The 16561-nt window shown below is 41.0% G+C and overlaps 1 protein-coding gene across 1 annotated transcript in view; it reads left to right on the top strand.

Moving 5' to 3' along the window:
* The first annotated feature begins 839 nt into the window (after positions 1-839).
* The window catches only part of LOC111756560 (liprin-alpha-1-like), a 59645-nt gene continuing 43923 nt past the window's right edge, over positions 840-16561 (top strand). The window contains exons 1-6 of the mRNA XM_063235129.1: positions 840-1133; positions 2055-2303; positions 14315-14416; positions 14804-14968; positions 15374-15448; positions 15771-15866. Coding sequence (XP_063091199.1) covers positions 1086-1133; positions 2055-2303; positions 14315-14416; positions 14804-14968; positions 15374-15448; positions 15771-15866 — 735 coding nt within the window. The 5' untranslated portion in view covers positions 840-1085. The remainder of the gene's footprint in view (positions 1134-2054; positions 2304-14314; positions 14417-14803; positions 14969-15373; positions 15449-15770; positions 15867-16561) is intronic.

Genomic DNA, 16561 nt, shown 5'->3' with positions numbered 1-16561 from the left:
AAAGACTGCGCGCAAGGTAAGGAGCGGGAGACTGAGGCAGGAAGGTTGGAGCTGGCCAGGGGCCACCCGCCAAATGTCACCCGGGGGTGCGCGTGGGCGGGGGCAAAGCTTCAGCGCTTGGCTGGCGGTTGGTCCTGCGCTGGCGGTTGGTCCTGCTCGCGGCTAGCAGGACCCCCTAGGTCTCGAGGGACGGATTCTAAACCACTGCACGTTGCCCAGGAGACCCCAGTGATGGCACTGTGGACTCGCCTGTATGGCCGAGTCCTGGAAAGCTCTAGGGTAAGTGGGGCCAGAACTTGTACAGCACCCGGTGAGGTGCTAGAAATCATCGTGGTCAGGTGTGCGGTCGCGGGGATCTCTTGCTGGAGGGTCGCACCTGCCTGGGGTACTACCTGGAAGTCTTCAGCGATCCCTGTCGCCCTCATTAGGCCCGTCTGTCTATGTGACACACTTAATAGCCTCTCATGATTGTACCTCTCACCTTTCCTTCCTAACCATTCTCCACTGTACTGAACTGCTGTATTTCCATTGTGAAGCCTTCTTTTTTTTTTTTGTCTTTTTCCTTTTTATCGGTACCGGGGATCGAACTCACGACTGCCTGCTTGCAAAGCAGGCGCTTATGCCGCTGAGCTAAACCCCCAGCCCCCGAGTGATGACAACTCTTAAGTCAACTGAACCCTTTTTGCTTTTTAAGAATGGTTTTTGTTTTATATCGCAATGTTTAAAAAGACTGCGCGCGGGGGGCTGGGGATTTAGCTCAGTGGCATAAGTACCTGCTTGCAAGCAGGCGGTCGTGAGTTCAATCCCTGGTACCGATAAAAATGAAAAAGACAAAAAAAAAAAAAAAAAAAAAAAAAGACTGCGCGCAAGGTAAGGAGCGGGAGACTGAGGCAGGAAGGTTGGAGCTGGCCAGGGGCCACCCGCCAAATGTCACCCGGGGGTGCGCGTGGGCGGGGGCAAAGCTTCAGCGCTTGGCTGGCGGTTGGTCCTGCGCTGGCGGTTGGTCCTGCTCGCGGCTAGCAGGACCCCCTAGGTCTCGAGGGACGGATTCTAAACCACTGCACGTTGCCCAGGAGACCCCAGTGATGGCACTGTGGACTCGCCTGTATGGCCGCGTCCTGGAAAGCTCTAGGGTAAGTGGGGCCAGAACTTGTACAGCACCCGGTGAGGTGCTAGAAATCATCGTGGTCAGGTGTGCGGTCGCGGGGATCTCTTGCTGGAGGGTCGCACCTGCCTGGGGTACTACCTGGAAGTCTTCAGCGATCCCTGTCGCCCTCATTAGGCCCGTCTGTCTATGTGACACACTTAATAGCCTCTCATGATCGTACCTCTTACCTTTCCTTCCTAACCATTCTCCACTGTACTGAACTGCTGTATTTCCATTGTGAAGCCTTCTTTTTTTTTTTTTTTTTTTTTTTAGCTGTAAACTTAAGTTAGGTTGACTGAACAACCACTGCAGTCCTTGAAAAACATCTCTCTTGAGCCATAGCAAATCCAATTCCTTTCTGTGTTCACTAAATTAAGCCCAAGAATTCAGGCAGGCCTTCCCAGGAGCTGACTGCACACAGTCAATAAGATGTAAGATGTAAGATGCCTGTTGGATTTTGTCCTTGTCAGTTTTCCTGGCTGTATACTGCTTCTGTGCTTTTCCTGAAAAAGGATCGAGTGGAATGGGCCCCTACCAGGAAATAGAAAAAAACTAGGTAACAGAAGCGCACTTGTTTTCAAAACTAAAAAGTTTGCTTTTGCAAACAAAACCTCACATGGTTTGCTCTATTCTTTATAGGAGAAATAAGTAGCTCTCTTTGGGCCTTACATCTTCCCAGCGTTGTTGTCTTCTTTAGTGTCTTCATGTGGTGGCTTTCTGCATTTAATGGGTGCCTGGGTGTATCTTCACAGAGTATTTGCATCCAAAGAATAACAGATCTGTGAATAAAGAGATTGTCAGCTTTCCTTTATTAGCTACAGATACTCATAAAGTTGTAGATTTGTGGGAACCTGTATTTTCCGTATAATGACTAGTCCTGTGTTTTTGTTCCAAAATGATGTGTGAGGTGATGCCCACCATCAGTGAAGAAGGCCCTTCAGGAGGAAGTGAAAACCATGGATCTGGCTGCCCTTCACAACCAGATGCAGATTCCCATTTTGAACAGCACATGATGTCCATGCTAGAAGAAACAGACATTGCTCAGAGCACACTGATAGAGACTCAAGAAACATTGGCGTTGACCCAGGGGAAATTACTCGAGGTTGGTCATGAGAGAGATTCGTTGCAGAGACAACTCAATACTGCGCTTCCACAGGTATGTGTGGTTTTCACCTGAAACTACAGGTTTTTTCTGTTACGTGTCTTTCTGTGGTACCATCTTTTGTTTTTGTACCTGTATATTTTGTGTAACCAACCACTTGTCAAATGATAGTTCCTAGTGTTTGTAAGCGCATGCAGAGTTCCTGGGGATTCAGCTACTTAGGGCAAACAAACTAGTGTTCTGTAAAGTCATGTGAAAATATCTTACTACTTTCACTCTTCGCTGAGGAACTGCTAAAGATTTGGGAATGCACTTTGAAGGTTTTTTAAAAAGACTTGAAACAACAACCAAGCGGCATGGTCCTTGGTTTCTTTGATTCTGTTTTGTGAGATCTCTTGCTTAATGTAGGCTTCCCATGGCTTGTATCTCAGGAATTATATGTGTGTTTAGGATTGTATCTCAAGGATTTGCAGTTTTCTAATGAAATTTAGTAGATAATAATTTTTTTTTGTTTTTGGTATCAGGAATCGAACTGAGGACCTTGCTCTTGCCAAGCAGATGCTTGTTGCTGCTGAGATATTATCTCTAGCCCTTGAAATTTGGTAGACAAGGATTGATTTCACAGAGAAAAATTTTTACAGACGATCTTTACAGAATACCGGTGTTTGTAAATCACATTTGTAATAAGGGATAGAAAACTGGAAATTTATTCTTTAGGAACTTTCTCCTTTTAGACTAGACTTCTAAGTTTAAAACAACTGGGCTGGGGATTTAGTTCAGCAGCATAAGCTTCTGCCTGGCAAGCATAAAGTCATGAGTTTGATCCCCAGTACCAAAAACAAATATATAAAAGTAAAAACCACCTCAAAGTTGGAAACAACTGTAGTTCTTTCTTTAATTATATTACATTCAGCCCAGTATCTCAAAACTGCCTCTTGTGGAATTAAATGGAGACTGAATGGCATGCGAAGGGAGAACATAGTAAAACTAGAAAAATGTAAGGTAAATGGTACACAGCATAGTGGGAGATAAGTAGCTTATTATTTAGGTGTTTATAAGCCATCGAGTACCATTTTACTTGTTCATAATAGTTGCCTTTCTGGTCCATTCAGGTAGACCTGAATAAGCATACATCTATGCTGTCATGATGAGTCTGCAGTGATAAATCGGCAAATGAACACTAGCCCTAATGTATTTGTTGGCTATAGTCAATTCTCCTGAAAGATTAATAAGCCAAGCATTTGAATTTCCTTTTTAGAAACAATAATTTGATGTTAGTGCTATATGTTTCTTTTGTTGGTTAGAGAATCAGTAAATTGTTTGCTTTTGTGGAGCATAGGGTTGAAGGAGGGCTTCATTTGTGTTTGCCTAAGTGCTCTGTCACTGAGCTCCATCCCTCCTAGTCACATTAAGATTTTTCTCATTGGAATCTTATAAATGTCAGAGTTTATTTAGGTCAGATTTTACTATAGAAGATTATAAGAACTGGCCAACTTGTATTTGTGTAGGGAGGTAATGGGGAGCAGTTTATGTGAAGGATTTTATAGTATATACAGGTATTTGTAAATTTGTGATGGTTTAGTTTTGTTTTTGTAATATATTGACTATAATTTGAGATATATCTACAGTTTATCTAATACATAGTTAATCTATTCAGTTTTTGGAAAAAACAGGCAGGCAGGACCTGAGAGGGAAGTGACAGGAGTTTTGTAGAGTTGGTTTCAGGCAGTGGGTGTTGTCACACCTGCTGATGAGGTGGTTGCCTGGTGATTTGTTTCTGGGGGGTTCTCAGTGTAGCAGCCTGGAAATGCTTAGTTTAGTGCATAATGTGATGATGCCACCAGGTCCCGTCACCATCTGAGCACCTGATGCAGCATTTCAGAAACACAGAAACCATGAAACAAACTTGTTTTGGTCCTTTTCCTTTCCTGGAATCAGGCTCATCTTTGGTAGTTGTTTGACTAGAGAGGCCTGTCAAGTAAGTGCCCGGTGTACTTTTGGCACATTAGGTAGGCAGGTCAGAATGTGCCCTACTTCTAAAAATTGAAGTAAAAGGCTGGGCATGGTAGTGCATTCCTGGAATCTTCAACCCTTAGGGAGGCCAAGGCAGGAGGATCAAAAATTTGAGCCCAGCCTGAGAAACTTAGCAGTTGTCTTAAATAAAAAATAAAAAGAGAGCAGAGAATGCTCCTCAGAATGAAGGCCCCCAACTATAGCAAATATCAGAAATCTTCTCAGCGAATTTTCCATAGAGCCAACACACTTGAGAAACAGTTCCTACATCAAAATGAAACACTGGAAGCCCCTGCCTAGTTTCCAGTACAGGTGTTTCTCATTTAATTACCTGCTTAATAACTGTTTGGACTTCCCTGCTGCTCAGACTTATGCCTCCTCTTTTTTTGTTTTTTGTAAAGTTCTGCACATCTGGTTCAGAGACTCTCAATGTTTTTTTTTTTTTTTTTTTTTTAGTTTGTAATGTTTATACAGTACTATACTTTTTCTGATGGTACTCTATGGTACTGTAGTTTCATGTTCTGTTGTACATTATATACTGCATAGAAGTTGTGCAAATAAAGGCAAAGTCATCAAGTTGGAGTTTCCTTTGACCATTTCTTTGTGCTGAGTGTTGTAATGTATGTACTATATACAGCTCCTCATTTAGCAACTAATTCTTTTAACGCTGTACTGACAGGAATAGGACTTGGTGGTTAAATGAGGAATCCTTGTACCTTTCCTCCAATTCTAACAATGGTCTTGATCTCTCACCATTGATTATTTTTGCTTCTTCTTGACTAAATGAAGTAAAATAGTACCTATATTGTGTTTCTTGGTTGTTTCATTGTTCATGAGATTTACCTGTGTCCTATATTTTTTGCCTATTCTCATCTGTTGTCTGGTAATCCAGCATACCAATATATCAAAATTTGTTCTTTTCTATTCATGAACATTCAGGTTGATTCCAGTTTTTATCAATTCTATCCTGAGTATTCTTGTGTATTATTTCTTTTGTGTATGAGAGTGAAGCTATGGCTGAGCATGGCGGCATATGCCTATAAACTCAGCAGGGCAGAATGTTGAGGCAAGAAGACTGCGAGTTTGCGCCCCTCTTGGGCTTTATACTGAGAACCTGTCTTTTTTGGGGGGCGAGGTAATGGGACTTGAACTCAGGACGTTGTGTTGCCAAACAGGAGTTGTGCCACTAAGCTATATCCCTGGCCCTCGGATCCTTTAAAAAAAAAAAAAAAAGCAGAGAACTGTGGAGTGATAGATATCCCATGCATTTGTTCAGCCGTAAGAGATATTGCTAAAAGTGGCATTGTACTGACACCAACAGCATGTGAGAAGTCAGTGCGCATATCATCTTTACCCCTGACACTGTTCATTCTTTTTTTTTTTTTTTAAACTGGTACCAGGGCTCGAACTCATGACCACCTGCTTCAAGGCAGGCACTTATGCTGCTGAGCTAAATCCCCAGCCCCCATTGTTTATTCTTTTATGTTAGCTTTTCTGGTGCCTATTTAATGGGAGAGGTGACTTAGTGAGAGAGGTACCAGAGATCGAACTCACGACTACCTGCTTGCAAGGCAGGTGCTTTTGCCACTGAGCTAAATGCCCAGCCCCTTATCATGTATTTCATGTATTTCTTTAGCATTGCTACTTCTTCATCTGAAAAGGGTCTGTTCATTTTTGATGCCCATTTTTTGAATTTGGGGGTGGTTCTGTATTTTTGAGCTCCTTATATATTTTAGGCATTAATCCTTTGTCTGAGGAACAGCTGGCAAAAATGTTTTACCATCGCGTGGGTTGTCTCTTCACTCTCTTGGTAGTTTCTCTTGCTTTTCAAAAGATTTTGAATAAGATGCAGTCCAAGTTGTTGATTATTTCTGATAGAAGCTTTGCAACTGGGGTTTTTTCCCATGAGATCTTTGCCTATACCAAAGTCTTCAGTTCTACCTGTCTTCCAGCAGATTGGAGTTGTTTCTATTTTCATATTGAAGTCTTTGAGCTATTTGGATTTTAGCTTAATGCCTGGGAAGGGATATGGGTCTAGTTGTAATCTTTGGCATGTGGAAAGCCAGTTTTTTCCAGCACCATTTCTTAAAGAAGCTATCTTTCTTCCAGTGAGTATGTTTGGCTCCTTTGTCAAAGATAAGATGATTGAGTATGCTGGAGTTGTTTCTACATCTTAAAATCTGTTCCATTGATCCTTGAGTCTGGTTGTTTTGTTTTGCCAGTTTTTATCACAATAACTTTGTAGTATAATTTGCAGTCAAGGATTGATTGGATTCCTTTCTGGTTTTGGCATCAGGATAATACATGCTTCCAGGAATGAATTTGGGAGTATGGCTTCTCTTTCAATTTCTTAAAAGAGACTGAAGTAGTAGTATTAGGTTTTCTCTAAATTTCTTGTGGTGTTCAGCAGTGAATCTGTCAGGGCCTAGGGTTTTCTTTATTGATGGGTTTTTAATTACATCTTCACTTTCACTGACAGATACTGATTTATTTAGAATTTTTATACCTTCTTGATTCAGCTGTGGTAATTCATATGTAACTAGGAATCTGTCTATTTCTTCTTTGTTTTCTATCTTACAATACACATTCTCAAAGTAGGTTTGGTTTTGAGGATCTTCTGAATATCTTTAGGGCTTCTTGTGATTTCCACCTTTTGATTCCCAATTGTATGTGTTTGGGTCTTTTTTGTTTTTAATAAGGTTGGCTGAGAGTTTGTCAAGTTCATTTAATGTAACACAGAACTCTTTGTTTCATTGATTCTTTGTATTATTTTGTTAGTCTCCATTGCTTTAACTTCTGCTCTGTTCTCTATAACATCCTCCTTTTTACAAGCTTTAGGCATGACCTGCCCTTGATCTAAAAGCTTGAGGTTCAACAGTAGGTTATTTGAGCTTGCTCTGTTTTTCAGCTATGGGTATTCAGTGCTGTAAATTTCCCTCCTAGGACTGCTTTCATTGTGTTCCTTATGTTCTGTTACAATGTATTGGCATTATCATTTAATTATAGATACTATTTAATTTCATCTATAACCCATTGGTTATCCAGGAAGGTATTATTGAATATCTATATGTTTATGAATCTTGTAGTTGGCCATTGATTTCCAGTTTCACTGCACTGTGGGCTGATAATATGTCTGGAATAATTTCAACTTCTTTCCATTTCTTTAAGCATGTTCTGTGAGCTACAATGTGTCCTATTGTGGAGAAGGTTGCATATGCAGCAAAAAGAATGTGTCCTCTGATGTTCTGGTGTGGAATACACTGTAGAAATCTGCTAAATCCGTTTGTTTAACAATTTGGTTCAGTTCTGACATTACATTGTTGATTTTCTTGTTTAGTTGATCCACCCATTTGTGACAGTGGGATAGTGAATTCCCTGTTATAAATGTATTAGCGCATATTTTGCTTATCATGTCTATTAATATTTGTTTGTATAGTTGGGTTTTCCATGGTTGGCATTTGGTGCATATATATTTATGACTGTTATCATTTCCTCTTGGATTGTTCCCTTTACAAGGATACAGTGACCTTTGTCTCTTAATCAGTCTTGGCTTGAAATCCCTTTGTCTGCAGATAGAATAACTACCCCTGCTTTTTTCCAGGTTCCTGTTACATGAGTATTGTTTTCCATCCTTTGACCTTTCAGTCTGTGAATTTCTTTTTGAATAAAATGTGTTTCTTGTATGCAGCATATTGTTCGATCCTGCTTTTTGATCCATTCTGCCAGTCTGTTTCTTTCGTTGGGGAACTGAGGCCATTAACATTGATTATAACTGATATGTATTGACTTATCTTTTCATGTTTATTCTCTTATCATTGGTTCTCTTTTTCCCTCCTCTGTGAATTGCTTGCCTTGCCTGGTTGATTGATTCTGTTGTTCTTCATGGAGTTGTAGTCCTTAATATCTCTTTCAGGAATGTCCATCAGAACATTTTGGTGTGCTGGTTTGGTGTTCGTGGGTTTCCTCAGGTGTTCTTTATCATGGAAAGTTTTATTCATTAATTTTGAAAGTTAGTTTTCCAGTGTAAATCAATCTAGTTTGGAGGTTGTTTTCTAGGGCTTGAAAGGCTTCACTCCAAGCTCTCCTTAACTTGAGCATTTATGTTGAGAAGTCTGCTGATTCTGATGGGCTTTTCTTTATAAGTGATTTGTTTCTTTTCTCTAACAACTTTTAATAATCTGTTCTTGTGGTGAATTTGTGGAATTTTGAGTATTATATGCCTTGGTATAGATTGTTTTTGTAGTGGTGAATTGGAGTTTTTATAATGGCTAATTTCTTCACTTATCTCTGTGTTGAATTTTTTACCCTGCTTGGGAATTTTTCTCCCATTACTTTTGTAAACAAGTTTAAGCAATTTGTGGTATCTCCTGCTTTTTCATTGACTCCAGTCAATCTTACATTATTCCTCTTTGCATCATTTAGTGGCCACTGGATTGACTTTTTTTTTTTTTTTTTGGTCCTTTGCTTCTTTTAAGAAATCTTTCTTTCCATGATTGCTAACTGTAATTCATCTTCTATAATCTCCTGGATATCTGTTTGAATCTATTTCTTCTTGGTTCCTCTCCCCCCAAACCCATTTTATTTTGAGAAAAAAAAAAACTAAAACAAAAATTTCAAAACAGCAATCAGGGCAACAATGGCACATACATTATTCATTATCATCCCCAAATCATTCACTCAGAGCACAATATTTCTTTCCTGTGCTAGGCATTCATGGTCTCCATTATTTCCCTACGCTCTTTATTTATCTTTTTATCCATATAGTTCTAGAGTCACTCACCATCTCTGTAGTTATCTAAGAAATTATTTCTGTTTTTATTTTTATAGAGCTTTGTTCATCTGCTTATTACAGGATCTCGCCATGCAGTTCAGGCTGGCTTTGAACTCGTGTAGTACATGTTGGCAGTTCTCCAGGCTCAGATTCCCAAATGCTGGGATTACACTCTGCACCACCATGCCTGGCTGTTCAGTTTTATAATAGATATTGCTGTAACATCCTTGTCATCATGGGAATATTAGAGAGTAGGTGGTTATCAGGGCCCTTTGTTCTATAGTGTCATGCTTTAAATCGCATGTGTTCAAACAGAATGTGCTCTTTGAGTAGTAATTTATAGTGTTTTCTAGTAAATCTTGGATAACTTAGATTTAAATTTGTGATAAAAGATTATTTGATTTCCAGTTATATTTCCTCTAAATCCTGTCTCCCTTATTTCTGTCTTGTCCTTTGTATTGTAATATATTTGCCTGAGTAGATCCTTGAATTTTTAGCTTTAAATCGTGTCATAAATCTGGTGTCTATTTCTATGCATGCGTCTTGTCAGCCTAGCAACTTAAGGAACTATCATAGAAAGGCAAATTTTCCAGTAACTGAGCATACCTTTGTATCTTCCTAATGCATGGAAGAGTATAGTATGTCACACATAAGTGTAATGTTGTCAATATATTGTAATGAATAACTGATGTTTCATTGGAAATGTTTAAACTGACCTGCCACATCACAAGTTACTGTTCTCTTGGCAATCAGCCATCCATAGAACATGGGGACAGATGTCAGTGTTTGCTTCACTCAGTGCTTTTGCCTCTAACCATTGCATGCATGTGTATAATAGACATAGAATTTAGGATTTGAAAGGACGGAATGATTGAAGCAGAGCCATAGGCTTTAGATTGAGGAAAAACAGTTTTCTCTGATATGGAAGGCTAGAACTTAGTAAGCACTGCTCTCTGCCGGGTGCCAAACTCAGTACTTGGCCATTTTTTTGCTATATTTAGTCCACAAGCATATCCCCGTGAGAAACCAGTTGCTGTGCTTGCCCCCAATTACAGATGTGGAAACTGAAATTTAGATCACATGATGTGCAGAGCAGGTATAAGTTAAGTCTGTTTTGATTCCAAAACCAGGACCATTTCTCCCTTGAGCCTGGATTTTTCAAGATGTTCTGATCTGCTGACAGTCTCCCTCTCAGAGGAAACCTTGGAAGTAAAAGCGGTGCCCTGGAAGCAGTGGGGATTGCGGAGTTTTCTTTCTGTCAGTCTAGAAGCTCCCCCCAATGCCTGCTGCCTCTGGCCCTGTGCCATGCCCACTTCATGCTTCCTGCCTTCCTGGTGGTGCACTTGTGGGGCAGTGCTGCTGCAGGTGCCAAGTGGTGATTGTCCTCAGCAGCTGTGTGTGAGCTTCTCTATGTGGCTTAGCAGAAGGGAAATTTAGTAAGGACACAGGTACAGATCCTCACTCTGTTGCTGATTAGTTCCTGGCCTGGGAGCTGTTCCTTGGCCCAGTGGAACCATGGCTTGCTCTCTTGTAAGTGAGGTAGTGATCCACACAGTAGTGCTGTTTGGAATGGCCCTGATCTGTGCCCGCCCAAAGTGAGATGCCGCGCTTTCACCAGCAGCCGGCCTCAGAGCTTACCTCTGTTCAGTGGACTTCAGTGTGGTTTGGATATTTTGGTTTTGGCAGTAAGAATTTCTCAGCAAAGGAAGCAGTCTGTTGACTTAGACTCAGACACTGTGGCCTCCTCTTGTTCACTAGTCATCTCTCCTCAGCATGCAGCCTGGTGACTTTGAGAAGACTTGCTCTGGGCTGGCTGTGAAGATTAGCCTAGCAGTGAGTCTAAGGACAGCAAATATGGGCCAGACAAAGAGCGATATGGGATGGTTACTTCTTCATTTCAGTTTTACTGGGCAGACTAAGGTGACTTCTTGGCACTTGTAGAAAGGTCTGAGACAAGGCAGTGGGTCCTAGCCTTGGGTTTCCTCTCACAAGAGAACAGAGGCAGAATGAAGGCCTGGTTCAATGAGCCTAGAACGCTCTGGGCAGAGCGGGGCCAATGTAGGGGAGTCTTGGTGCAAGAATCTCTTTTTGTGGGTGGAGCATAAGTATAGTGCCTTACCTCTTCTTTTTTCTTTTCTATTTTAACAAATGATTGTTTTAACCTGAAATTTTAAATGATGCCTGGTAAACAACATGGTCTTAAGTTTGATTTTTGGGTCCCTCCCAAAAATAGTTTTGAACTTTTATGATTCTTGTTAGTAATTTCAAGCATGATGGCCTTCTTTAGAGATGAGATTGCTGGACGTTAAACACGGGGCCTTGAACATACTAAGTAAGCATGCTCTGATTACCCCAGCCCACAGCAGTCTTGTTTTGTTACTACAATTAGAAATGAGAGTCAGACAAGGTGGTATATGCCTGTAATCCCAGCACTCAGGAGGCTGATACAGGAGGACTGCTGGAGTTTGAAGCCAGCCTGGACTACAGTGTGAGTTCATGGCCAGCCAGAACTGTATAATGAAACCTTATCTCAAAAAAGAGAGAGAAAGATACAGAATTTGTCTGTTTATCTGTTAAGATTATATCATATGTTATATATCCTAATTTAAGATTGTATCCTAAGTTAACATTGTATCCTATGTGATTTTAGACTTGCAGCCTCTAGAACTGTCAGAAATAATTATCTGTTGTTTATTAATACCCAGCCTATGACTATGGTAGTTTTTTTTTTTTATAGTAGCTGGAAGTGACTGGGAGAGGGAGACTGCTAACAACATAAAGCCTCCCATCTAGATGAGCATGAAACTAGATTCCACAGTGCTTAAAAATAGATAATACTAAGACACGCTTACAGAGATGACTACTCACAAACAGGTGCCTATTTCACTCGATCACAAATGGGTGGAGAATCTGCCAAAACTGCCAAAATAAGTGAGCATGATACTTAGAGACAGATTAACATCCATAGTAACAGGGACTGGCGGTAAAACGAAGCAGGTATGACAAAAAAACAACTTGGAATCTAGTAAATGAAACAGACCTTAGCTAGAATGATACAGTCTGTTGTGGACATGGTCAAAGACGGAGCATTGGCAGTAAGTCACCAAAGGTGAGCCAGATTGCAGCAAGAGAGACAAAATGAGAAAAATTCAAGGCCCTCAATTCAGGCAGGCCTAGAGCCAGGCCCACCTATTGATGTGATAGGTGTGTGAATAGAATTGATTTGATTTTTGACTTAGAGTAACTAGAGTCTACTTTTCTTCTACCTGCCCCAGAATCTTTCTGATAAAAGATTCCATTAGAGAGAGGGCACACTCTGTCAGGAATGGTACTTATTAGGTGACCTGACAGTGAGCTCTTGCTTATCACCATGGCCAATGCCAGTTAGTACCTCGATCAGGGCCGTGTTGGCATCTACAGGAGAAATCTGTACCACAGGGAAGGGCTCACACTTAGTAGAGAACATGACAGAAGTCTAGATGGCCGGCTGGCCAATACCCTTTCCCCTACTGCTTCGCATCCACAAGTCCCATTCCTGAAGGTTGGCTTTGGGCCTATGAAGATGTCTCAACACTGGCTGGAACTCTGTCAGGTTTTAAGACACATTTGGATGATTTTTACCTGGTTGGCAGGCAGGAGCAAGCAGACCCTATGTTAGTGGCCTTGGTGAGGGGGCATTTGAGTGTGAGGAGACAATCCTGCATGGCAGGTCCAGGGAGCAGAGCCTGTGTTGTTGGCCTGGGGAAAGGACCTTACCTTGCTGGCCTGGGGGAAGAAGGGGCCTTCAGTTGGTCTGGATATGAGAATCATGTGTTGCTAGCTGGGAAAGAGAAGGCTCTGCTGGCCTGGGGAGAAGAATCTCTATGTTGTTATCTGGGGAGCCACCATGGTTTTGGCCTGGTGAAGGGCCCTGTGTTTTTGGCTGGAGGAGTCCGCTATGCTGAGCTGGGTGGGGGAGGCAAATAGAAGTCCTAATTCAAATACCATGGACTCCTGGCCTTATTCCTGATATTTCTTGAATAGATAATTTCCTCATTTACTGTTATCCTTTGAGCCATTTCCAGAAGCTTTGAAGAGTGGTTTTCATCATTTCAGGTCTCCCTGGGGAGCAGGCTGCAAAGTTCCTGCCAGGCTAAGTTCGGCTCACCCACAGTCATGAGTTTTTGGAGAAGAAAAGCTAGTTTAAAAGAAATTTTGCTCTTTTCCAGTGCTTTCTGTGGCAGTGTCATCTCTATTTCTCTCTCACTTTACTTGCCCAATCTCACTGTGGCTCACATAGGCACATGAGTCGTGGTCTGGTTAAAGCAGACTTCATGGGCCTGTGCTTTCTGTGATGAGATTGACTGTGAGCTGCAAACAATTGCTACCAGTGCCCTGTAAGAGCACCGCCTGTGTTAAACTAGCTTTCTAGAATTATCTAGCTCAAGCACATGTTCTTTTGAAGGACTGATTATTTATCCGGTAGATCTTTATTCTTGTCTTTTAAAGGAAAAGCACCTAAAGCCAGAAACACTGGCAGATGATTTTACTTATTTCAGAGTTGCTTTGCTCCAAATTCACATTGCTCAATTCAGTTCATTTGTGGTATCTGTGAACCGGTGTCATAACACAAGGTTTAGCACAGAACAGTGCTGCAGGACTCCTGCAGCTTCTCTCTGCCTTTTGCAAGATCTCCTACACTGCTGCATGCATAGTGTTTTGAGAATGCCTTTACAGAGAATACAAAAGGCTTCCTAGTCCTAGCAGTAAGCCCATTCTTCATAGTTGACTTTGCTCCAATGATTCAGGGAGACTATAGGGACTAAGGGAAAATCAGAATAGAGAGGGGACTAGAATTGGATAGTGACCTTCTAGGCCTTTTTTCCTTGATCTCTCTAAGGGCTCTAGGTCTCAGATCTGTGACTGACTTACAAATGTCTTCAGATGCTTCATTTTGGGATGCCAATTGAGGAAAATGCTTTTATTTCCTGAAGTCTAAAGAGGTGGACCTGGACACTCATTATCCCCTGCTGTGCTTTCAGCAGTGCCAGGGTGGAGGGAAGTCAGATGGCCTGGGTTAGACTCTCATTCCATTGGGAATACCTATGTCACCTTACGGCAAATGGTTGATCTCCATTTCTCTGGAGGAGAATGGGAATCCTTTGCCATGTATCTTGAGATTGGGTTGCCTGTGTGTGTGGACTATGAGGCCAATGGAAGTCTTGCCTAAGAGGTTTTTTTTTTTTTTTTTAAATTTATTCATGTATGTGTTGATTTATTCCTTTACTTTGCTGCTTTGCAGGAGTTTTCAACGCTTGCAAAAGAGCTCAACATTTGCAGGGAACAGCTGCTTGAGAAGGAAAAAGAAATTGCTGAACTAAAAGCAGAAAGGAACAACATGAGGGTCAGTGGAGCTCTGGTTTAAGTGTTTTGTGCTTTTTCCTTCTGTAGAGTGTGTTCAGTATTAAATGTTGCTTAAAATTTGTGATAGAAGGCAAAGCATGGTGGCATATGCCTTCAATCCCAACATTCTGAGCCAGGAATGTCTTGAGTTAGAGGTCAGCCTGGGCTAGCTAGTAAGTCCTCAAGCCAGCCTAGACTACAAAATGAGACCTTCTTGTTAATAAAAGAAATTAGTGATGGAAATTCATGACATTCGAATACAATTGAGGGAAATTTACCTAACTCTACTGAATTGTAGGAATTTGAACTTGTTTGACCATGAGATTATGAAGGATTTGAATGTGAAATTGAAGGTGCTCTTTACACGCCCCCTTTGGCCTGGTTTCAGCTGTTCCTGGAACATCTGGAGTTCCTTGTCTCCAGGCATGAACGCTCTCTCGAAACGACTGTGATGAAGCGGCAGGCGCGGTGTCCTGCAGATGTGTCCACAGAGATGGAAGTGCTAAAAGCACTGACATTCTTATTTGACCACCACAAGACCCTGGACAAAGAGGTACATGAGCTACACTAGTGGTTCTGGGTTCTTACACTTGCTGGGTTCATGGCAGACTTTGCATGTGTTTGTTTACCTTTAAGGTTTGCTAAGTTTTTGAGTTCTTGTAAACAGACTTTCTGTATTAAAAGGCAATGTTCTGCATAATCAACAAACACTAACTGGAATGTGAGTCTTCAATTGATTATTTCTGAATATTGACTGCCCATTAAGAACTGGATAGTGTTCATTTATTTAGGAACAAGAGTTTCCCGGCCTTAATATTTAAAGCCATTAACAAGGACATTTTCTTGACAGTACTAGCAATGAAAGACATTGAAAGTACTTTATTATATGCCTTTCATCAATATCAGGATAACTATATGGAAAGTGTGCGTATGCATATAAAAACTCAACTCTTTTCAGGTGCGAGAGCAATTACGTGTAGCACTGCAAAGGTGCAGCTTGCTGGAAGAGGAACTGGGCGCCACGCACAAGGAGGTAATTGTGGGACATCATCCTAGCCCTGAAAAGGGAAAATTATTTTATTTTAATCTCTTAAAAAACAGTGTGAAGCCTGTAATACTATTGGATTAGATTTTTATTTCAGATTGCAAGAATCTCTAAATTTGTTGTCAAGCAGTCAGTACATTCTGTTTCTAGTAATCTGGTTCTGCTATGGATGGTCAGCTTTGGCATGTACTGTCTTTTTTATACTATGTTCAGCACTGTAGAATTATGTTTTTCCAAATGGAATTTTGCTGTCTTTACTCATTACTCTTCCATAAGTTATTGTAGTCTCATACTCAGTTTTCGATTGTAGCTAATGGCTCTTAAAAAACAGAATAATGAGAAAAAATCACCAAGAGATGGAGTGCTTGACCATGAACAAGAAGAAACACCAAGCACTAATGGAAAGGTAAGTCCTTGAGATCTCTCTTTGTTCTGTTGCTGATTTCTTATATTTTGTGGTTCGTGTGTGATGCTGTTTGGATGCTGTTGCTGGAATGGCCTGCTTCCAGCTAAAGTGATTGTTGAGAGTCCTATCATCCAACAGATGGCATAAATCCATTTTGATAGTCCCTATGTTCAAAAGTATTTTATTTGGTAGTACACTAAGGTTATTTAAGAGTGTCCATTTTACCCATCAGAGATCTTCTGCTGGCTCCTTAAGCCATGAGGAAGACCTTGCCAAAATAATTGTGCTCCAAGAAGTCATACACAAACATTCAAAAGAGCAGAGTCAGATGAAGGAGCTCCTGGCTGCACTTTCCAGCCATGTGTCAGAGCTGCAAGAAAATCTTGACACAGCAAGAAAGGATCTCATCAAGTCTGAAGAGATGAACAAGAAATTGGAACGAGATGTTCATGAAATAAGTGATAAAAATTACAGGGTTGTCATAATGTTGAGTGCTTGGAGTGTTAAGGATAATGATTCCTTTTTTTTTTTGTCCTTTCCTTGGTCGGTTATTTTCAGCATTTGCACTGTTGAATGAGTATAAATATGAATAATACAACACAGTATTGCTGTCAGATCGTGACATACCGCCTCCCCCTGGTTGAGAAATTTCTCCTTTTCTGTGGTCTTTTAAAAAGGTAGAGGAGAACTTGCCC

This window comes from Cavia porcellus, unplaced genomic scaffold, assembly GCF_034190915.1.
Source record: "Cavia porcellus strain 051 isolate PalLab524CR breed Dunkin Hartley unplaced genomic scaffold, mCavPor4.1 scaffold_25, whole genome shotgun sequence".
Taxonomy (NCBI): domain Eukaryota; kingdom Metazoa; phylum Chordata; class Mammalia; order Rodentia; family Caviidae; genus Cavia; species Cavia porcellus.
This window is presented reverse-complemented; position numbering and strand designations above follow the sequence as displayed.